The sequence below is a fragment of the Rutidosis leptorrhynchoides genome, chromosome 1, assembly GCF_046630445.1.
Source record: "Rutidosis leptorrhynchoides isolate AG116_Rl617_1_P2 chromosome 1, CSIRO_AGI_Rlap_v1, whole genome shotgun sequence".
Lineage (NCBI taxonomy): Eukaryota > Viridiplantae > Streptophyta > Magnoliopsida > Asterales > Asteraceae > Rutidosis > Rutidosis leptorrhynchoides.
Window position 1 is genome coordinate 120891117 of NC_092333.1, and position 20801 is coordinate 120911917.

The window sequence follows — 20801 nt, forward strand, 5'->3', positions numbered from 1 at the left end:
TCTAAGTGGGTTTATACAAACGGGACGTATGTGGTATAACCGATTAAATGACTACTTGATAAAAAAAAAGGGTATAAATATAAACTTATTTTGCACGTATGTTTTATAAAAACAATGTTCGGATATGAGATCGTAGTTGTTTATGTCAATGTTCTTAACATCATATGAACAAATAAAGAGATCTATGAAATCATTCAACTTCTAAAGAATTATTTTGAAATGAAAGATCTTGAAAAACCAAGTATTACCTTGGATTGCAAATTGAGCATATGCCTAATGGTTTACTTGTACATCAAACAACTTATACCGAAAAGATTTTAAAACATTTTTTTTTAAAGACAAACTCATTGTTGTTAGATCACTCAATATTGACACTGATCTATTTCATCCCTGCGAAGATCATGAAAATTTTAACAGATCGGAAGTTCTATATTTTAGTGCAATTGAGGTTCTTATGTATCTTATAGATTATACAAGATCTGACATTTCTTTTGCAGTTAATTTGTTGACAAGGTTCAGCTCAGCCCCTACCAAAAGACATTGGAATGGGATCAAACAAATAGTTTGATACCTTCGGGGAACTACTGATTTATAATTATTTTATTCTAACAACTCGAAACAAGATTTGTTTGGTTATACAGATGCAGATTATTTATCCGATCTACATAAAGCTAAATCTCAAACTGGATATGTATTCCTAAATGGAGGCACCGCAATATCATGACGTTCTCAAAACAAACACTTGTTGCAACATCATCAAATCATGCCGAAGTGATTGCATTACATGAAGCTACTCGGGAATGATTTTAGTTAAGATCAATGATACAAATCATTATTGATTCTTGTGGACTAGAACGCTATAAAAGCCTAACAACTATCTATGAAGATAATACAGCTTACATAGTACAAATGAAAGAAGAGTATCAAAAAATGACAGAACAAAACATAAATGCTGACGAGGCGCTAAAGTTATAAACAGTCTCAACGGTCATAAGTTTGATGGAAAAGAATGGTATATTAGTAAGGCTCAGAAAAGACTACAAGGGAATAGGAATTGAAACAAGGGTTTGAGCAAACCATGAAGGAGACTGTAGACAAATCACAGGGGCTAAACTTGTACATAAAAGATTTAGATGATACAGTTTCAGATGAAAACCTCAGATTCTTCTCATATACTCAAGATCTCGTAAAAGACAACCAGATTAAAATGAGATACGTTCAATCAACAACTCTGCTGATCTTTATACCAAAGCACTGCCAACTGCTATTTTCAGAACACACGTTCATAATATTGGCATGAGGCATGTTCAGAAGATGTAACAACTCATGCGTTGCCTACTTGAGGGGGAGTCAACTCTATACTGCACTCTTTTTCCCTTAGCTAAAGTTTTATCCCAATGAGTTTTCTTTAGCAAGGTTTTTAACGAGGCAGTACTAGTTATTCTCTAATAAAATTGTCATCCAAGGGGGAGTGTTATAAAATATCTAGATTGTGTTATAAAATATCTAGATTGGATGTTAATTTTATTATTATTATATTTCTTGCATAGTAATATTTTATACTATAAATAGACATGTATGGTAACCATTTAAGGTGCACCATTTCTCTTGAAATATCAATATCAATATTTCTTCTCTCTTTCTTCTCTCTTTTTCTCTCTTTGTTCTTATAACCATTAAAGGTAGTTATAAGCCTACTGAATTATAACAAATACAAGCAAAAGAGAAATTTTCGGGTATTTACATATATTTCCAATTAAAGTTATCATCGAATGCACAAAAAACATACACATAGTACACACAGATGTAACCCTTGGATGAAAAAAATAAGAAGGGCCAAAGTAGAAGAAAACAGTAAAAAGAAGAAAGTGACAAAGTAAAAAAAAAAAAAAAAAAAAAGAGAGAGAAAAACAGAAAAAAGAAAACAGTAACTAATAATTCCACCATGAACATTCAAAAGCATTAGAAATCATACTTTCTTGATCACAAGTAGGTGGATAAAACCATCCATCCACCATTGAGTCAGTATATATATAATCATTCTTTAACTCAACCGAGTCAAAATTCGGTCCCAAAATCGGTAATTCGATAATTTCATCGAGTCCTTCCGAGGCAGTATCATGTAAAAACGTTGATAACCTGCAACGCTGATCAGTGTCTGATGAAGTTTCTACAGATTGTGATGGAAAGTCAAAGTCAGTCATGGCGGCTGCTTTAGCAGCCGCCGCTTGTACATCTCTTGGGGCGCAAGAAACCGCACGTGGCAATGATCCGACAAGTTTGGGAAAATTAAGAATGGCTGAACTACCTTTGATACTAATTGCTGCCACATCGTGTGCCCGTGCGGCCATTTCGGGTGTCGCATAAGTCCCGAGCCAAATTCGTGATTTTTTTCTTGGCTCGCGAATTTCAGACACCCATTTGCCCCAACTTCTCATCCTTACACCGCGGTAAACAGGATGTTTTGTGGTCGAATCACGGTTTCTTTTGATTGGTTTTGTTTCGGGGTTTTCGGAATTTAAGGTGCAATCATCGGATTCAGAATTGGAATTTTGTGTAGTCATTTTGGTACAAACAGATGATTGATTGCTCAGTAAGGAGTACCCAAAAGGTGAAAGAGTAGCAGTCATATGAAACTTGTTGGTAAGCAAAATAAGGAAAATGATAAAGTTAGGACTTTTTTGTACTAGTATGATAAGAGGAAATAAAGACAGTAGGATCAAGTAGTGACATTAAGGGTCATTTTACTTCATAATGTGTGATACAAATACATACATATAGCAAGATATAAGAAAAAAATAAAGGTAGGGTTAGAATAGGGATAGGGGGTGGGGTACAGAAAGAAAGAAATGGTTGTTCTTGTTGTTACCCTAGAGTAGATGGAGAGATGTGAGCTTTAGTACAATGGGGACATGGGGTACCACACAATAATGTTGCACTTTCAAGAAATTTGTCCTGTGTTTATTTTTTGTGTTCAAGAATTTTTCCAGACCACTAGTGGTAATATGTAATTGAGAACTATATACGTACTCCACAGTGCGTTGACACTGTCTGATACTTGTATAACTGGGTTATTTCGTTATCTTTCGATAGAGTATTTCTCTCAACATATCGGATGTACTCTTAAAAGAAATCTTAATTTTGAATTTCAGTACTAGAGTGGTTAGGGTTCGAGTCATAAACGGTCACAAAGTAACTTGTTAGACTTGTATAAATACAAATAAAAATATTTAAACTAAAAAAATATTTATCTACTATAGTTTTGTCCTCGATCTTTTTCAAGGCATGCAACAAGGATTTTAATCTAGGAGTAAATTACACAACTTGTTGATCAAATTTCATTTTCTAGAATAAAGTATTACACCGTGTATTCACTGCGTATGTGGAGCCAGGAGAAAGGATGCATGCAGTGGCGGATCTTGAACTTTACTACTGAGAGAGCGAAAATATTCCAACGTATTTTGGAAGGGCTAGTTATAATATTCTGGAAGGGCTAATATATAAAAGTTTTATTTTTTAAACCTGTATAATATTAAATTTCTACTAATAACGCAAAATACTGGGAGGGTTGGCACCCTTCCACGCCTCCCTCGAAGGTCCGCCTCTATGCATGTGGATGTTTTATCACCGTCAATTTTTCAAATAAGCCAATCATAGTATATTAAATATTAATTGACAACATCCTATAATCATGAATACTAGCCTCCCTCATATGATTTTTTATTTTAAATAGTCACGATGTGTATTTGAAAATTTTATAATGATATTCAATTTTCTTGAATTGACTTCCCCTTATTCGTAAATTATAGTTTCACCTCCGCATATTTCTTCTTTTGGTCAAAGGAAATTTTTTTTGAACGGAAACTTTTATTAAGACTTCTATCAAATAACTAGAAGTAAACAACCAAACAATATTTATAAAGCTTTACATGCCAAGTGTTTCAACTAATACAATCTTTGCTTCTACTAGCCACATTACCAAGCATAAGAAAAGTTCTTGATAGAATCAAAGATTTATCCTTTTCCACCCGATTGTCCGCAAAGATAACACCATTTCGGAACCTCCAACGCACCCGAACCAAAGACGCCACAATAATAGATAAAGGATTATTTACATTACCATCTGTTGCCATTTGGTCGAACAGTATTAGGCAATGATACCAAGAATCAAAATTGCTAATATCTTTATCAATTCATAAACCAACTCTTCTCCATACTTGCTTTGCAGTGATACATGAAAAGAACACATGATTGATATTTTTCAAGATCATGAGTGCACCACAACCGATATATATTATCACAAGTTGTTTCGGAGTATTCAATTTTAAATTAATTTTGCCATTTTACAAGGCACGCAATATTTCCGTTATTAAAATTGATAAATTCATCACAAAAATGCATTAGATACGTGTACTACTAACACCTAATGCTCTCGTGATGGTTCGGATAGAGTTAGCGGTTTTTAGGTATCCTAGTCGGTTAGCGGTTTTTAGGTATCCTAGTCGGTTAGCGGTTTTTAGGTATCCTAGTCGGTTTACTCTTGTCGAGCCATTTATGGTCGTCATTTCTTTGTATCGTTTTCTTGGATCCTTCATTTATTGATGAAGGTATCTTTGTTATAGTATTCGTTTTTTTGACAAAAAAAAAAAAAAAAAAAAAAAACCTAATGCATTAGTGTAACGGATTTACCAATTTTGATGGTGAAAATATAAAATTTCCTTTAGAAACTTTTAAAAAGTTCTATCAACTGTCTTTTTTAAAAAAAAAAATAAAAAATAAAAGAAGTGTTTCTCTGTAGTGAATGCGTGCTTTTTTATTTTACAAACTTTTACGATGTGTAAAATAAAATTCACACTTCAACGTATATATAATACCTTCCAAGTGATCAATAACAAACTAAACTATTCCGTATTACATTATAGTCACATCAACACTTCTTAACAAAGAATAAACAAAGACTAAAGGGCCGCTATAAAAACACAACAAAAAATAAAGAATGAACCGACAATGCCACAAGAACCTAAAGACTAAAGAGCAAAATACGCTCAAAGAAGGAATTGGTGTCATTGGTGTCTTCATGGTGACACTCCAAAGAATCAAAAAAGACGAACCACTCGAGTGACTTAACTAAAGAATCTATATAATTAACATTGACAACATCTACAATATAGCATTGGTGGTGTTTCATTACTATATATGCTTTGGCTATACAATGTGATTTATAATTACTATTGTTTGTAATTATCAAGAAAAGAAGTCTGCTGTTTTTGTAATAAAAGTTCATGAAACAATATGCACGGTTACACAACCTACTTTACAAGTTGTCCTGGAGGCGTTTATGGTAAATACCCATAGTCAAAAGCAAAGGCCAAAGTTTTTGAAACCCTGTAGTTTATCAAGGCCCACACCCAAGGATGGAAGTCTCTTGGGACCAAAGAGGACTATGACCCTCCTTAAATTTTTGACTAAACTATTCTAATCTATGTAAGGATCGTAAAAAGGTTAAAAATATTATAGCTTATTGGCCCCCTTATTATATTGATTTTTTTTTTTTTTTTTTAAGGCACTCGCACACCTACCTAAATCTAACACTAATATATACACCATGAAATGTTCCAAGCAGAACTCGAACTCTCAACCTCAATGTTGTAAGAGTAACTTTGATACCGCTAAGCCATTAGCTCTTTGATCCATTATAATATTGATGCCTTACATTTTTTTATTAAACCCAATAGTACATCTCCTAACCCAACAAACATCTTCCAAACTTTTGTCAACAATTCACAAAATCAATTCCTCACTTTGGCATATTTAGTTCTGGCAATATTCAGTTTTTATTTTTTTTTAATATTATTTTGCTTATTTACTTATTACAGTATAGGTTAGTAATGTTATATAAGTATATACGGGATTACTGATCATATTATAAAAGAGGTGGGCAATATAGAGGATAGGTAGTTATTGTTTGCTAATACTTTCTTTATTTTCAATTTAATAGTTCACTTTTAAAAATAGATAAGAATAAAAACAATAAAGTAAAGTTCTTTTATATTCTTACCTTATGCGCGTAAAATACAAAAATAGGTAAAAGAAGTAAAGGATAAAATAAAAAATTAAACAAAAAAATACAAAGTACAAAGTGATGATAACATTTCTTAAACTATATGCTTTTTGTCTTAAGACTATTAAATTCAGACTAAAGGAATAATATGTAAATGTCAGTGTATCGTTTTGTTGAAAGAGAGAGAATGGTGAGAGAGAGTAGAGAGAGAAACACACATTCATCCAAGGTTTTCAACGATGCGAGGCAACCTACTGGAGCAAGGCGAAGAGATGAGGAGGTAAGGGGTTACGAACGACATCAACACACAAGGGTTAACGGCAACGACATCAAATCACTGTTCTTCTACAATTTTCCGGATTCTTGGAACGTTTCTGATCTATGGGGTTTCTTCAAAACATTCGGTACTGTCAAGGAAGTTTATATACCACCGGTTAAGCGACTGAAGAGTGGGGCTCGATTCGGTTTTGTAAGATATGATGGGGTTCCAGATTCCTTGATTGATAACCTCATTAGGAAACTCAATACTACTCGTTTCCCAGATTATGGGGATTTAAACTTAAAAGTTTTTAGAGCAAACGAAAGGGTCTCTTCGAATGCAAAGGGACAACCCGCTCCACATCAACCAACAAGATTCAACAGTAACATGGTAAATGGAAGGAGTTTTAGAAACATGGTAGATGCAAGGGAGATTATTGACGAAAAGAAAAAGCAAAATCTGGAAAAAACCGAAGGGAAGATTGCTTATGCAAAAGAAGATCAAGAAATCTTATCGATATTGAATCACTCCATCACTGGAACCCTAAAATCGATTGACCACTTGGAGATTTTCGGGGAAATCTGCAGATCGAAAGGGTTAGTTGATATTGAAATCAAATATTTAGGTGGGCTAGATATTCTGATTACTTTCAGCAAAGTGGAGGTCGCAACTATAATCCTGGAAAATAGGAATCACTTTCTTTACCAGTGGCTTGATAATCTAAAGCCATGGACGAAACACATCAAGAATCCTGGTAGATTGTCTTGGGTTAGCATCACAGGTGTGCCTATTGATGCATGGAAGGAGGATACTTTCAAATCAATAGCAGAATGGTGGGGCAAACCTATCGAATTCTACAACTGCCAGCTTCATGGAAATCAATCTTTGGTCATGGGAAAGGTTCTTATTCATACTAAAGAGATTAACCTTATAAATGATCGAGTTATTCTTGTTGTAGGCCCCCGATTGATAAAAGTGCAGGTGGTTGAAGAAATTAATGATATTGTGGACATTGTAATGGAAGCAGATGATGATGTACACGAAGGGTCACACAATGAAGATGACGTAGGTGACAACATAATCTCTGATGAAGAATCAGCATTGGAAGGGGAATCCTCTGATGACGATGGGGAAGATGATATTGGTGATGTCGAAGGTGTTGCAGAGAAAATCAACGAGGGATCAAGTTCCCCACATCATGAGGTTCGTGGTTCAGGTGATCGGTTACCTACCGGTCACCGGAATCCGGCGATGGATTCCGGGAATACCAAAAGTCCAAAGCAAGTTCAGGTTTCCAACATGTTTAATGATGGCATTAATGTCAGTCCATCCCCCAAAAAATCTGGTGAGTATTCTGTTGGCAACTACACATCTCCCAATGAAAAAAACCCCTCGACTCCAGTGCATAACCTACCTAAAAACCCTAGCACCAGCCATAACACAGTTCACTCGGACGATTCTACCCCTAGGCCCAACCCAGCAGCCCATGTTTGCAAAAAGCCCACAAATACCCCTATCTCCCCATTGACCCATTCTACCCCTCCCATTCACATACCCTCTCAAACCAAAGCCCAATCCGTTTCACACTCACCTCCAAAGCCCATCTCACCTGTAGCCCAACTTGACAACAACTTTGACTCCTCTCCGTTGACTACCCCAATTGATCATGCCAAATTGGACAATCACATCCCCGATAGTACTCCTTCTCATCCCGATACACCACTTTCCTCCACCCCATCCAACTCAATTAACAATCTATTCGCTTCGGGGGGAGTCGATTCAACTGTCGTTGGTGACTCTTTCCCAATCAATCATTCCTCCTCTCACCCTAACCTCACACCCTTAACCGATAACCTTCAGCAACCCACTCGCTTTCCATCTCAAATCCCCCTTTCTGATCCTGTCTCAAACCTAAATGTTCCCAATCTTGCTACCAAAATCCGAAAACAAAACAAACATCCCACATCCTCCTCAAAGAACCCTAACCTGTCCTTTAAACATGTCGCTAGAAACCCTTCACACAGTACCCCTCAAACCACTCAAAGAACAGAAAGATCAAATAAGTGGCCAGGGACTTCTCGATTCCTCCACATCAAAAGATTAGCCAGATCTATTCATCATACTAGCAACACGCAGGTGAAAAAATCAATTTCCTTACATCATAAGGTTAAATCCCAAGCCTTAAACCCGAAAACATCCAGCAGAAAGAACTCACAAGGATCAAAAACCGACTCCTCGAGTCTAGAGGTTAAAGAATTCGGGAGCAAGATCGGGGTAAGATGGAAAGCCAATTAGGCTCATCTTGCATTCGCTGTATTCGGTTACTTTTTTTTGTAATCATGTTAATTGTCTTATCGCTTAACGTTCGTGGAGTTGGTCAACCGGGTAAGAAAGAATGGTTGAAAGCCTTATGTAGTAAAGAAAAACCATCGATCTTGGCGTTACAAGAAACAAAATGTGAAGAATTCAGTGAATCGTGGATAGAATACATCTGGGGCTCGGATAACTTTAAGTTCATTTATAAATCGTCGATTGGTTTCTCGGGTGGCATGCTGTTAGTTTGGGATGCATCGATGGTTAAAATTGATCAAGCCATAGAAGGTGAATTTCACATTGGAATTAAAGGTAAAGTCGAAGGGTGTGATGATGAGATAGCAGTTCTAAATGTATACGGTCCACACACAACCGAAAAGAAGATTCGATTTTGGGACTCATTAAAGGCAATACTTAGCTATAAAGCTATGTCGTGGTTGTTAGTTGGTGACTTCAACGAGGTGAAAACCGAAACCGATAGGATCAATTCGGAATTTAACAGAAGCTGGGTGAACATGTTCATTGCATTTATAGATAGTGAGAGGCTGATTGACATTCCCCTAGGTGGTCACAGATTCACTAGAATGAGTGGAGATGGAACAAAACTTAGCAAACTGGACCGGTTTCTGGTATCTGAAGAGTTCGTTCATTTATGGCCGACGCTTTCGGCAAAGGTATTGGATCGTTTTCTATCAGACCATTCTCCCATTATTTTAAGACACGCAAACACAGATTATGGTCCAAAACCGATCAGAGTGTTTAATGAATGGCTAAAAATCGGTGGTGTTGATGCGATTGTCTCGAATGCTTGGAACACTCCGGTAAGTAGCCGTACACCTGATAGAATTCTGCGGGATAAGCTAAAAAATGTAAAGCAGGAATTGAAGAAAGTTGGGTCGAGTTTCAGTAATCTGGATAATGAAATTATCGAGGTGTCCAAACAGGTCCTAGATCTTGAGAAGGCTGCAGAAACTCGGCAGCTAAGCGATGTCGAGAGGATCACGTGGAAGGAAAAAAGAAAAGTTTGGTTTGAAAAGGAGGCTACGAAACGCAATTTTCTAAAGCAAAAGGCGAAAATTAAATGGAATCTGGAGGGAGACGAAAACTCAAAGTTCTTCCATAATTTTGTAAATCTAAGGGCAAACAAGAATGCGATTAGAGGTCTTAATATCAATGGATCCTGGACAGAGGCCTCATTCGAAATCAAAGAAGAGGTGTACAATTACTTTGAGTCGACATTTAAACAACCCAACTCAGAGAAGTGTGTGTTCGATTTTCAAGATGACAGACTCTCGAATTCCGACAGACAATTATTAGAAGCTAAGTTCTCAGAAGATGAAGTGTGGGACGCAATTAAAAGTTGCGGGAGTTATAAAGCACCGGGACCCGACGGTTTTGGTATGAAATATTTCAAAAAGTTTTGGTGGTTGATTAAAGGGGACATTATGAACTTTTTCGAGTGGTTTTGGTCTTCGGAAAAACTGTCGAAAGGGTGTAATGCGTCTTTCGTTACCTTGATTCCAAAGATTGATAACCCATTGATTGTTAAGGATTTTAGGCCGATAAGTTTAATTGGAAGTATCTACAAAATTCTGGCAAAAGTTCTTTCGTTAAGATTGGCGAAGGTAATTCACAAAGTTATAGGTGTGGAGAAAAGTGCTTTTGTTAAGAATAGATACATCCTAGACTGGGTTCTAATAGCTAATGAAGTAATTGACGACGTAAAAAGGAGAAAGAGCAAATGGATGATCTTAAAGGTTGATTTCGAGAAGGCCTTTGATAGCCTAAAATGGGACTTTATTGAATCAACTATGAAAAGTCTTGGTTTCGGAATCAAGTGGACCAAGTGGATAATGTCGTGCATCTCATCGGCATCCATATCCATCCTCGTTAACGGTTCACCAACTAAAGAATTTATCCCGGAGAGAGGTGTTCGGCAAGGGGATCCGATTTCTCCGTTCTTGTTTATAATTGCAGCTGAAGGGCTGAATTTGCTCACTAAACAATGCTGCGATTCGGGTCTTCTAAAAGGTATTTCGGTGGGTAAAGACAACATTCCGATTACCCATTTACAATATGCGGACGACATGATATTCTTTGGTGAATGGAGTAGGAGAAACGCGTCAAATACTATGAAACTATTAAAGTGTTTTGAAGACCGTTCGGGATTAAAGATTAATCTGACAAAAAGCAGTTTGTTCAGTCTTGGTGTGAGCGAATCGGAGCATTTGCAAATGGCTGATTTTATGCATTGTATGGCCGGGTCGCTTCCTTTGAAATATCTCGGTGTTCCGATAGGTACAAAAATGAATAAAGTCCATGAATGGACTCCGGTGATAGAAAAGTTCAAAAAGAAGTTAGCTACGTGGAAAGCAAAAACCTTATCTTTCGGTGGCCGTCTTACTCTTGTGAAATCGGTGTTAAGTAGTATACCCCTTTACTTCTTCTCAATTTACCGAGCTCCAGTTCGCGTGCTAAAGCAACTTGAAAATCTAAGGTGCGCTTTTTTCTGAGGCGGGTCGGGGGATTCTAAAAAACTTTCATGGGTTAAATGGGAGAAAATTTTGGGTCCAATTGATAAGGGCGGGTTAAATGTGGGTTCACTTTTCGGGAAAAATATTGCTTTGTTAGGAAAATGGTGGTGGCGTTTTCTACGCGACCAAAATTCGTTATGGGTTAGAGTAATCACTAGTATTTACGGGGCGGGTGGGGGTTTACCAACTAATGCGGCTGCTGCAAGTTCTATTACAGGTGCAACCACGTGGGAAAACATCGTAAAAATTGGGAAAGTTTCGGCAGATCTTGGATTTGATTTTGCAGGTTCATTCGTAAAACAGTTAGGTGATGGGTCAGCAACCAGGTTTTGGCTGGACTCTTGGGCCGGTCCATCTAATCTAAAATCAAGTTTCAGCAGGTTATTTGCATTAGAATCAAGAAAAGCGGTGATGGTCTGTGACAGGCTGCCGAACAGAAACATCGCAGGCGATCAAGGTTTCACCTGGGAATGGATTCGTGAGATTCGGGGTAGGGCTGTTTCAGATTTGAATGCTCTAATCGCCATGATCAGCGGGTTTTCAACTAGGGAGGATATAGAAGATCGGTGGGAATGGAGTTTAGATTCGAACGGGCAATTCACAACAAAAAGAATGGCGCAATTAGTGGATGAAAAACACCTTCGGTACACAATTTCAGTGGGGACGCAGCGTAACAGGTTTGTCCCACAAAAAGTATGGATTTTCGTTTGGAGATCGGCACTCAAAAGAATCCCGGTAAAAGAAGAACTTGACAAACGCATGATTGATCTAGACTCGGTGCTATGTCCATTGTGCAAGTGTGAGATCGAATCGGTAGATCACATTATGTTCAAGTGTGTAAAGGTTATGGGCATTTGGGATCTTATTCAAAGATGGTGGAATATCTCGAGCCTTAAGTTCAGCAGTCTCTCGGAGGTTTTCGACGACACAACGGGCATTGCAAATGGTAACGTTCATGGTAAGAGTGTTTGGCAAGGAGTTAAGTGGATCGGGGCATACTCGATTTGGAAATCTAGGAACGATTCGGTGTTCTCAAGGAAGGAATGGAACGCATCACAAGTCTTCTCTAGCGTTCAATTGTCATCATTCGAATGGATTTCAAGAAGATCTAAAAAGCTCTCAATCGATTGGAGTCAATGGCTAATCAATCCGAGTTCCTATCTAAACAATCGATCCGACATAGGCTAAAATCTAAAAGTTTTTAGTAGATATTCAAATGTATATATTTGTATAGTCTAGGGACTCGATCGATCATCATCACTGTAATCCGAGTTTTATGTGTATAATACAAATTTTGCTTTTCAAAAAAAAATCGTTTTGTTGATGATAACTTTATCTATTTATGATTTATTCAATTTATCCTATGACAATCATATCCTAATAGTTCTAGACATGTATAACTCCTGGTACGTTAATAATAATTTGTCACTTTATGAAAATAACAACCTCATGTACAACTACTTTTTGCACAAACTTGATTTTTAATGACAATTCTTAAGATTGACATTAGAAAACCTTTTTTTATTTAAGCTAATATATATAAACGAAATCGATTTAAATTATATAGTCATATTTGAAATGGATTTGTTATGATTATTTCGGTTAAATTCTGGATTTTTCGTTTTCAAACGAATTCGAAGTCGGTCTGCGGTTCGATTCTGTTTGTAAATTGAATTCGATTTTAGTTTCCATTTTTACTTTTGCTTCCAAAATTATCGAAATCGAGCATAGCGGACCAGAATAAACTGAGGTGGAGGACCTCGAATTCATAACTAGATTGTGTTTCCACTTGATATTGCCCCTCTGGATTATTGTTGACTCAACATTGAGTTCGTGCTTGAGTTGGAGAGGTCTACCTCCATCCATCGAGTCTGGTAATTCGCTATCGTAAATTCTTTCGTCGCCTATTTCATGTCATTCTTCTTTTTTCTCCGAATCAATTCCTAATGCCGAATAATCAAAATTTTCATCGTAGAGAATAAGGTTGATATGCAAAAGTCAATAGTTGTATTGAAATTGCGATATTAGTTACAAATTACCTAGAGAGTGTTTTCCACAACTTGCTTGAACATAAACTAATCAAATGGCTAAGTGTGTTAAATTGGGAGCATATGGAAGGTATTTATGGCTCATGTATATCTCTCCAACAATTTAGGTCAAAGGCACTAATATATACCATTTTGACAAAGCGACATTCAACTCGAGGAAATTGAAAATCGAACCGATAAACACCTCTAGCTCTAATAGTATATTATAATATTATTGAACTTTATTTTATGCATATGTAAATCTTTTATATATAAAAGACTTAACTTTTACTTAATGAACAATTGAACATAGATATAAAATTTACAAGCTGGTCGGGCCTTGAATGCCAAGTCAGCAAAAACTGCCACTTTCCACGCCCGTAAAGAGTGGTCTAATGTATTTAGCTCATATCTTCTTCTTAATTGACGTAATATTTTGATGATCTGTTATGTGATCTATAAATGTAAGGTATCCTTTAATCTACAATATAAAATATAATTATTCTTGAAGTGGATTGAATTAAATTGTTGTTGCTTCATACATTTCAAAATCACACGTCATTAAATGTCAGGAATATAATAATGGCGATCTACTGATCACCTCAGTTACCCTTGATCTCGTGAGCTTAGAGTATTGATTACTATAAATGCTAAAACTACTTCCCATCACTAGTTTAAACCAATGCCTAGATTATGAAAGAAATTTGAAAGTATTTGTATTTACATTGAATTATATATATATATATATATATATATATATATATATTATATATCATTAGAGAGTACATATTTACTGTTCACACCATTTTTTTAATCTAAAAGTGTATTTTGGTCATTTTGTTTGCCCGATACTGCTTCCGTCTTCACCTCACCGCATTCTGTACATCTGCATCTCTCTCAACCTCTCTCACCCTAATAGCGTCACCGATGGCCCATCTTCTTCTCGACACCACTCTAGCCACCATCTTTTCCGGCGTAACCACCAACGCCACCCTCATCGCCATCGATTTATGTCATTACGATTTCAGGCTAGGGTTTCCGTGATTATTTTTCGTTGGCGATTTTGGGGTTTATGAGGTTTTCGATTTTAAATGGGTTGATTTCATCGTTTAAAGCTTTAATCGGTTGATTTCATCCAAGGATTATGAGGTACGAAGGCTCGCCATTGTCGTCTTCTTACCGACACAATTCCCTGTCATCTGCTTGGAACAGAGTAACAATTAGCAATTATTTTATGGTTTGAAAGCTGTACACAAAACACGGCCTGATGTTGTTAGCGTATGCTTACATATTCTTACTTAGAATAGTTACATGTTGGTTTGGTTAGTATAATTATTATAATATTATATTTCAGGTTATTAACATCTTTTTACCCATTTTGCAATTTAGGGTTTTTGTTTTTGCTTGGGGTTATTATTACTTTGGGGTTATTAATAATGCACTAACTGTTATTTGTGTTCATTTAAGTTTGTGAATTTATTGTCATTCTGTTCAATTTTGATTACTATCAATCTTACTACAGTATACCCATGTCAAATTGACTAACGTTAAGTAGATTATATGTTAGTTTAATTTAAAAATTCCCCATCTTTGTGTTTCTTTAATAACAGGTAAGAGAGTTGTAGTTTTTTTTTTTTTTTTTTTTTTTTTTTTTTTTTTTTTTTGTTTTTTTTTTACTGAAGGGGTCTAAATGACAACATGTATATCAACCTTAATAATTCCTTTAGAAGCTCGAAATTCGATCGGGGGACTATCTGTTTTTGGTGGGAGAGTGAATTCTTGGAAGATGGTTGATTATAAACATGTATCCTCAAATAGTAGGTACAAGATTAGTTATGTCCCAGCCAGTTAAATGTATGGCGAATTCGCATAGTTTTAATCAAATTATAATAAAGGTCAGTATCTAAACCTACATCCGGGAATTTCGATGCTTAGAGGTGAAGGAAACAATTACAAAACGGTAGTTAATCCAAATGTTAACGAGATTTTGAGGGATGCAACAAGTTTTAGCGGTTATAATGAGAGTAAGATTAAAGTAAGTTTTGTTGGTAGTAGTGGGTTGAAGGGTGTTGAGTTTTTGATTGCGAACATTGATAAGCTCTGAGAATGTCACCTGTTTTTGCGCAATAACGATTGCAAATTGGTGAATATTTGACCCGTGGACTTGGTGCGGGTGGGAACCCCGATGTTGGTAAGCATGCTGCTAAAAAAAGCATGGAGTCAATTGAAGAAGCTGTTTATGGTGCTGATATCGTGTTTGTTACTGCAGGTATTAGAAAACACTAATATGATATTTGTTGTTTGAATTATGCAACTTAGCAATTGCATTATGAACCCATTTAGGGTGTATATTTTGGATTTACCAGTTATAGTTTCTAACTATGGTGAACTTGAAGGTATGCTATTTTTGTAGTTATATTTTTTTCAAAACATTTGTCATGCACGCTGAATCACATGAGTTATATGCCAACGCATCTTGAAAGTGTTTAGGTGCTGCTTTTAACTAGACATTACAAGCATTTTTTTTTGGGTGTACACATTACACCCAAAAATTAAACACCCCAAATAATATTTAGTTGTTAGAGATGAAGGAAATTTAGTGTTTATTTGTTGTCTTTGCTTACATGTTTAATGTGTTCTTGGATACATGCATTGTTGTTGTATAAATGAATTTATGGTTATAAATTTAGCTATACAACAATTTGTTTGGTGCCCATGTTTAGATATTAAGGTATTTAGGTTGAGGTATTTAGATGAAAGTGACGACATTTGTGACTTTATGGTATACTCCGTATTGAATTGTATGAGGTTAATTTAAAATAGTGTTTAGGACATTTGTATGATAGTGTGTTTTATAATTTTTTGTTCTTTCCAACTTGGCATAACAAACTTCGTAACACATTACAGATACCTTTTTGAAAGCAGCCTGAAGCTACATCATGAGCATATGCAGGTTATATTTTCTTTGTTTCAATGTATCCTAGCCACTCTACAATTCTTTTGGAAGGAACATCTCACAATATGTAAACATTACAAAAATTTATTAGTATATGTAACACAGAATATGTCGCCTGCAACCCGAATGAATGAATGCACATCATGCTGGCCGCTACAACGCGCGGTTGACCACCTGCTTGTTATAATCAATAGAAAGCTAACTATATTGATAATAATACGGGCTTGAGCCCTATGCATATTAAAGTGGGACATGAGTAACCATGGGTCAATATATAATACCTAATATATATATATATATATATATATATATATATATATATATATATATATATATATATATATATATATATATATATATATATATATATATATTGAACGGTGATTGGGATCACCCGAGGAGGACTAAACCACCCGTTGCGATCATCTCCCATTTCGACTATGCCGATGCAGCGATAATAACCCCGCCCATCGCTGCCCGGGAGGAAACCTTGAAACCGATCCAAGGGCACGGTCAAGTAAAATCCCCTCATGGCAGGGATGAAATTGTATTTTTAATATGTAGCCAATGCGGGTCGAACTCCTGACCTCTTCTAAAGGAGGCAGACCACCAACCGCTGGACTACATCATATATATATATATATATATATATATATATATATATATATATATATATATATATATATATATATATTGACCCATGGTTACTCGTGTCCCACTTTAATATGTATATATATTGTTTTTTATTAAGAGGTAAAGTACTTTTTGGAGAAGTAACTCTTTTGCTCTTTATTATAATTTTCGCAAACATTAAAATCACGTGAAAATATGAATATTTAAAAATGACAATTTGTGATAAATGTTATTATTTTGACCATAAAATGCTCGAAGAAATAACATTCATCGATAAATGTTCCTCATAACATTCATCGTGATGTATGTTATTCTTCGAGTGTTTTTTTAGAGTTTAGAATTTAGGGTTTAAAAAATAGGGTATAGAAATTACGGTTTAAGGTTTAGATTGAGTTTTTAATACGAACGGTTTAGAGTTTAGGGTTTGATATTTTGGGTTTAGAGACTAAATATTAATAGGGTATAGAAATTACGGTTTTGGGTTTAGAGTTTAGAATTTTGGGTTTAGGGCATCACGATGAATGTTATTTTTTCGAACATTTTCTGGTTAAAATAATAATATTTATCACAAAGTGTTTATTTTAAATATTAATATTTTCATCTAATCTTAATATTTGTGGAAAAAAAATTCAAAAAACGAAAATAAAAATTAAAATTACTTCTCCTTCCCAAAAAAAAAAGTGATGCCTCCTTGATTGGACTCATATATATATATATATATATATATATATATATATATATATATATATATATATATATATATATATATATATATATATATATATATATAATCAAAACGGAATCACTTTTTTGGGAAAATAGAAGTAAATTTTTTTTTTTTAAAAAAATTTTGATTAGCTCCATATTCTTCAAATTCGGTTTCATATCTTTAAGATACTTTCACGTAGTATGAAAGTGAACAAGATGAGAAAAGTGATGTCTTGTTGTTTAATTCTTAGTAAAATGATTCATGAAGACAATGGATTCACACATACTCCCTATGAGGAAAGAGCTGTTGTTCGTGACCAGGAGAACCGACCCCAACGAATTAGAAATAGAGGTCGGAATCAAACAACTGTTACTAGAGAAATACGAGATGAGCGAATTCACGACAAACTCACGGATGATCTAGTCGAACATATTTGGCATCATCCTCCTAATTATGTACATTGAACTAGTTTTTATGTAATTTGATTTGTGAATGTTTGTTTATGTCGTTTGAAAATTTATTTAACTTTTAAAAATCATGAATTTTAATTTATGTCATTTGGTTTTATGAATTTTAATTTATGTAAGTTTAATTTTTTTTTTCTTTTGGACAACAGTTAGTTGGGATCATCCAAGGAGGCTTAACCACTCACACGATCACCTCCCGCAATTGCTATACCCGTCCTCTAATCGATGAACCACATCACAACTTCGTAAGTTTAATTATATATATATATATATATATATATATATATATATATATATATATATATATATATATATCATATAGAAAATAAATCAAAACGGGTGGGTGATGGGCGTCAAAGTACCCGTCAAAAATAACTTAATTACCTTAAACTAGTTAGGGCAAGTAAGGTTCGTTTCACGGGAGATTTTGGTTAAAAGTAATCAATTTTTAGGAGTTGGTTTGATTAAACTAAAGCCCGTTTACTAATTAAGAAGATTAAACAAGAAAGCTTAAACTTTAATGGTTTAAAGCAAAAGCAAAAGATTAGAGATGTAAGTTGTTATCAATGGATAAAAACCTTTATCCCTCCCAAATCCCAATTAGGTATCATTCATTCAAACAAACATGTGTGCTTATCAAGTTATTATCTGAATCACATAGACATGAATTCTTAAATTCATTAAAGCAATTATCTTGGGAACGATTATGTAACATAAACACTTGTCTTTGTTCTTAATCTAAGTAAACACTAAGTGGAATAAGCACAATTGTTAAATCACAATAATACGTCTTGCAATAATCAAAATCAACAAACTTGCATTAAACAATTACTTGAACGTTTACAAAATTAAAATTCAAAAGACATAATCCTTACAAAATCATAAACCACACACATACTTGAATGAATAAATAATAAACTAAAAGTTCATTGGAAGGAATAAAGAAAACAACTTAGCCGAGCATGTTGGTGATGATGAACATGATGAATCGATGAAGAACCATGATGAACTCGCCTTCGATCCTTGAAACTTTGATGATTTTGATGTTAGGGTTGATGTTTGGGGTTCAAAAACAGGAGAAAAGGGTCCTCTAATTCGTAGCTAAGGGTTTCCCTTATATAGGGAATGACTAACTTGTTCCCTAAGCCAAAACTCACAAAATCCGGAAGCTTAAATTTGTCTGGCGTAATTTACACCAAGGCTGGCGTAATTTACGCTGCTGGCGTAAAATTACTCCACGAAGTGCACTTTTTTCTGATCTCATTCAAAGCCTGGCGTAATTTACTCCAGGGCTGGCGTAAATTACTCCAGTGTTAAAATGCTGATTTTTTTTTTTACTTTTCGTGAAATCATCTTCAAATACAATTTTTCACCAAAAACTCGTATATTCTTCCATTAGCTTCCAAATACCTCTAACTTTTGTCATTTATAAACCATAATACGCGTAAAATATGGAACGATCAGTGGGTCATACAAGAACTTGACATCAAAACTTGACATTCCACACTAAACATGGTTACAATATGACACTTTTCACGTCACAGTCAGGAAGTCAAAAAGTGTACTCTGACTACACATTAACGTTGAAGAGAGTCGCGGTGAAAAATGATCTTAAAAAGTTTCAAATTCCTCCGGCAGGTACAACTGTACAAGGCCTCAGTCTGTGTAATATTCAACTACTGTTGAAAAATTGTGCAAGTGCACGGTATTCGATTAAAACATTAGAATATACTATTTTCACCAATTGTAGATGTATACATTTAATATCAAAAGGAGTAAATTAAGTTGGCCCGCCTAATATATATATGTGATGATCCGGGAATTTCCGATCAAATTTAAACTTAATCTTTATAGGATTTCGATACGATAAGCAAAGTCTGTAATGTTGAGTCTAGAAAATTTTGGAACGATGTTCATATATTCAATTGACCTTTGACTACTCCCGATGATTCACGAACCTTTAATTGTAAACAGAAATGTAAATTAAAATAATATCTATATTGAAACTGTCGGTAAGAGGTGAACAAGTATCATTCACGAATGTTTTAAAATGTCAGAAGTGACAAATGTGCTTTTGTTGGTTTCTTCTTGTTTATGAATACTAGAGATATTGCCATCTCTCTATTTTCTTTTTGTCAAACTACAACTCACTTTGAACATCTTTATACAAATTAAAGTTGTGATCAAATTCAACAAACTTGGGGCCACGTAATTGAAAATTTAAACCCACTTGTTCGTCCGTGAACTAACATGTAGAATATTATTAGTGGTGCTGTTTTTGGATTTTAATCATTATATAAGACTTATACATTTATTCATAAATATGTATATATTTGTGTTGATTAAACATCTAACCATATTTGGAATCAAGTGAAAAGGGTTACTGTGTTTACTTTGTTTTTTGTTCTTTCATCAAAGTGCTATATATAATTATATATATACAAATGCAATTAGATAGACAGAATTCACCACACTTCCCTACTTGTCTTTTTACTTTTGATACATCTTGTTATCTATCCCTATCTAGCCATATCTAACTTTATTTAACTTTATCAATCTATATTATAACTATATAGATATACGTATCCATTACACACACAAACACAAACCTATGAAAAACCCACTTACACCAAACACTACTTCAATCTGCAACTATCACCAAAAATCCTTTTGTTTTCTTGCTAGTATTACAAATCAATATGCATATGTTCCCATAATGCTTTACGTACCAGATGAATGACAATATATATAGGCATACAACCTTATGATAGATATATGATTTAAGTTCAAAACTATAAGTATTACATGGACTAAAGACATAGTCTAACAACTACAGACCCAC

General features: G+C 34.8%; 1 protein-coding gene across 1 annotated transcript; it reads right to left on the reverse strand.

Moving 5' to 3' along the window:
* Positions 1-1931: 1931 nt before the first annotated feature.
* On the reverse strand, positions 1932-2630 carry LOC139888659 (dehydration-responsive element-binding protein 3-like). The gene has a single exon (XM_071871656.1). The coding sequence runs from the start codon at positions 2628-2630 to the stop codon at positions 1932-1934; it is 699 nt and encodes a 232-aa protein (XP_071727757.1).
* Positions 2631-20801: the final 18171 nt, after the last annotated feature.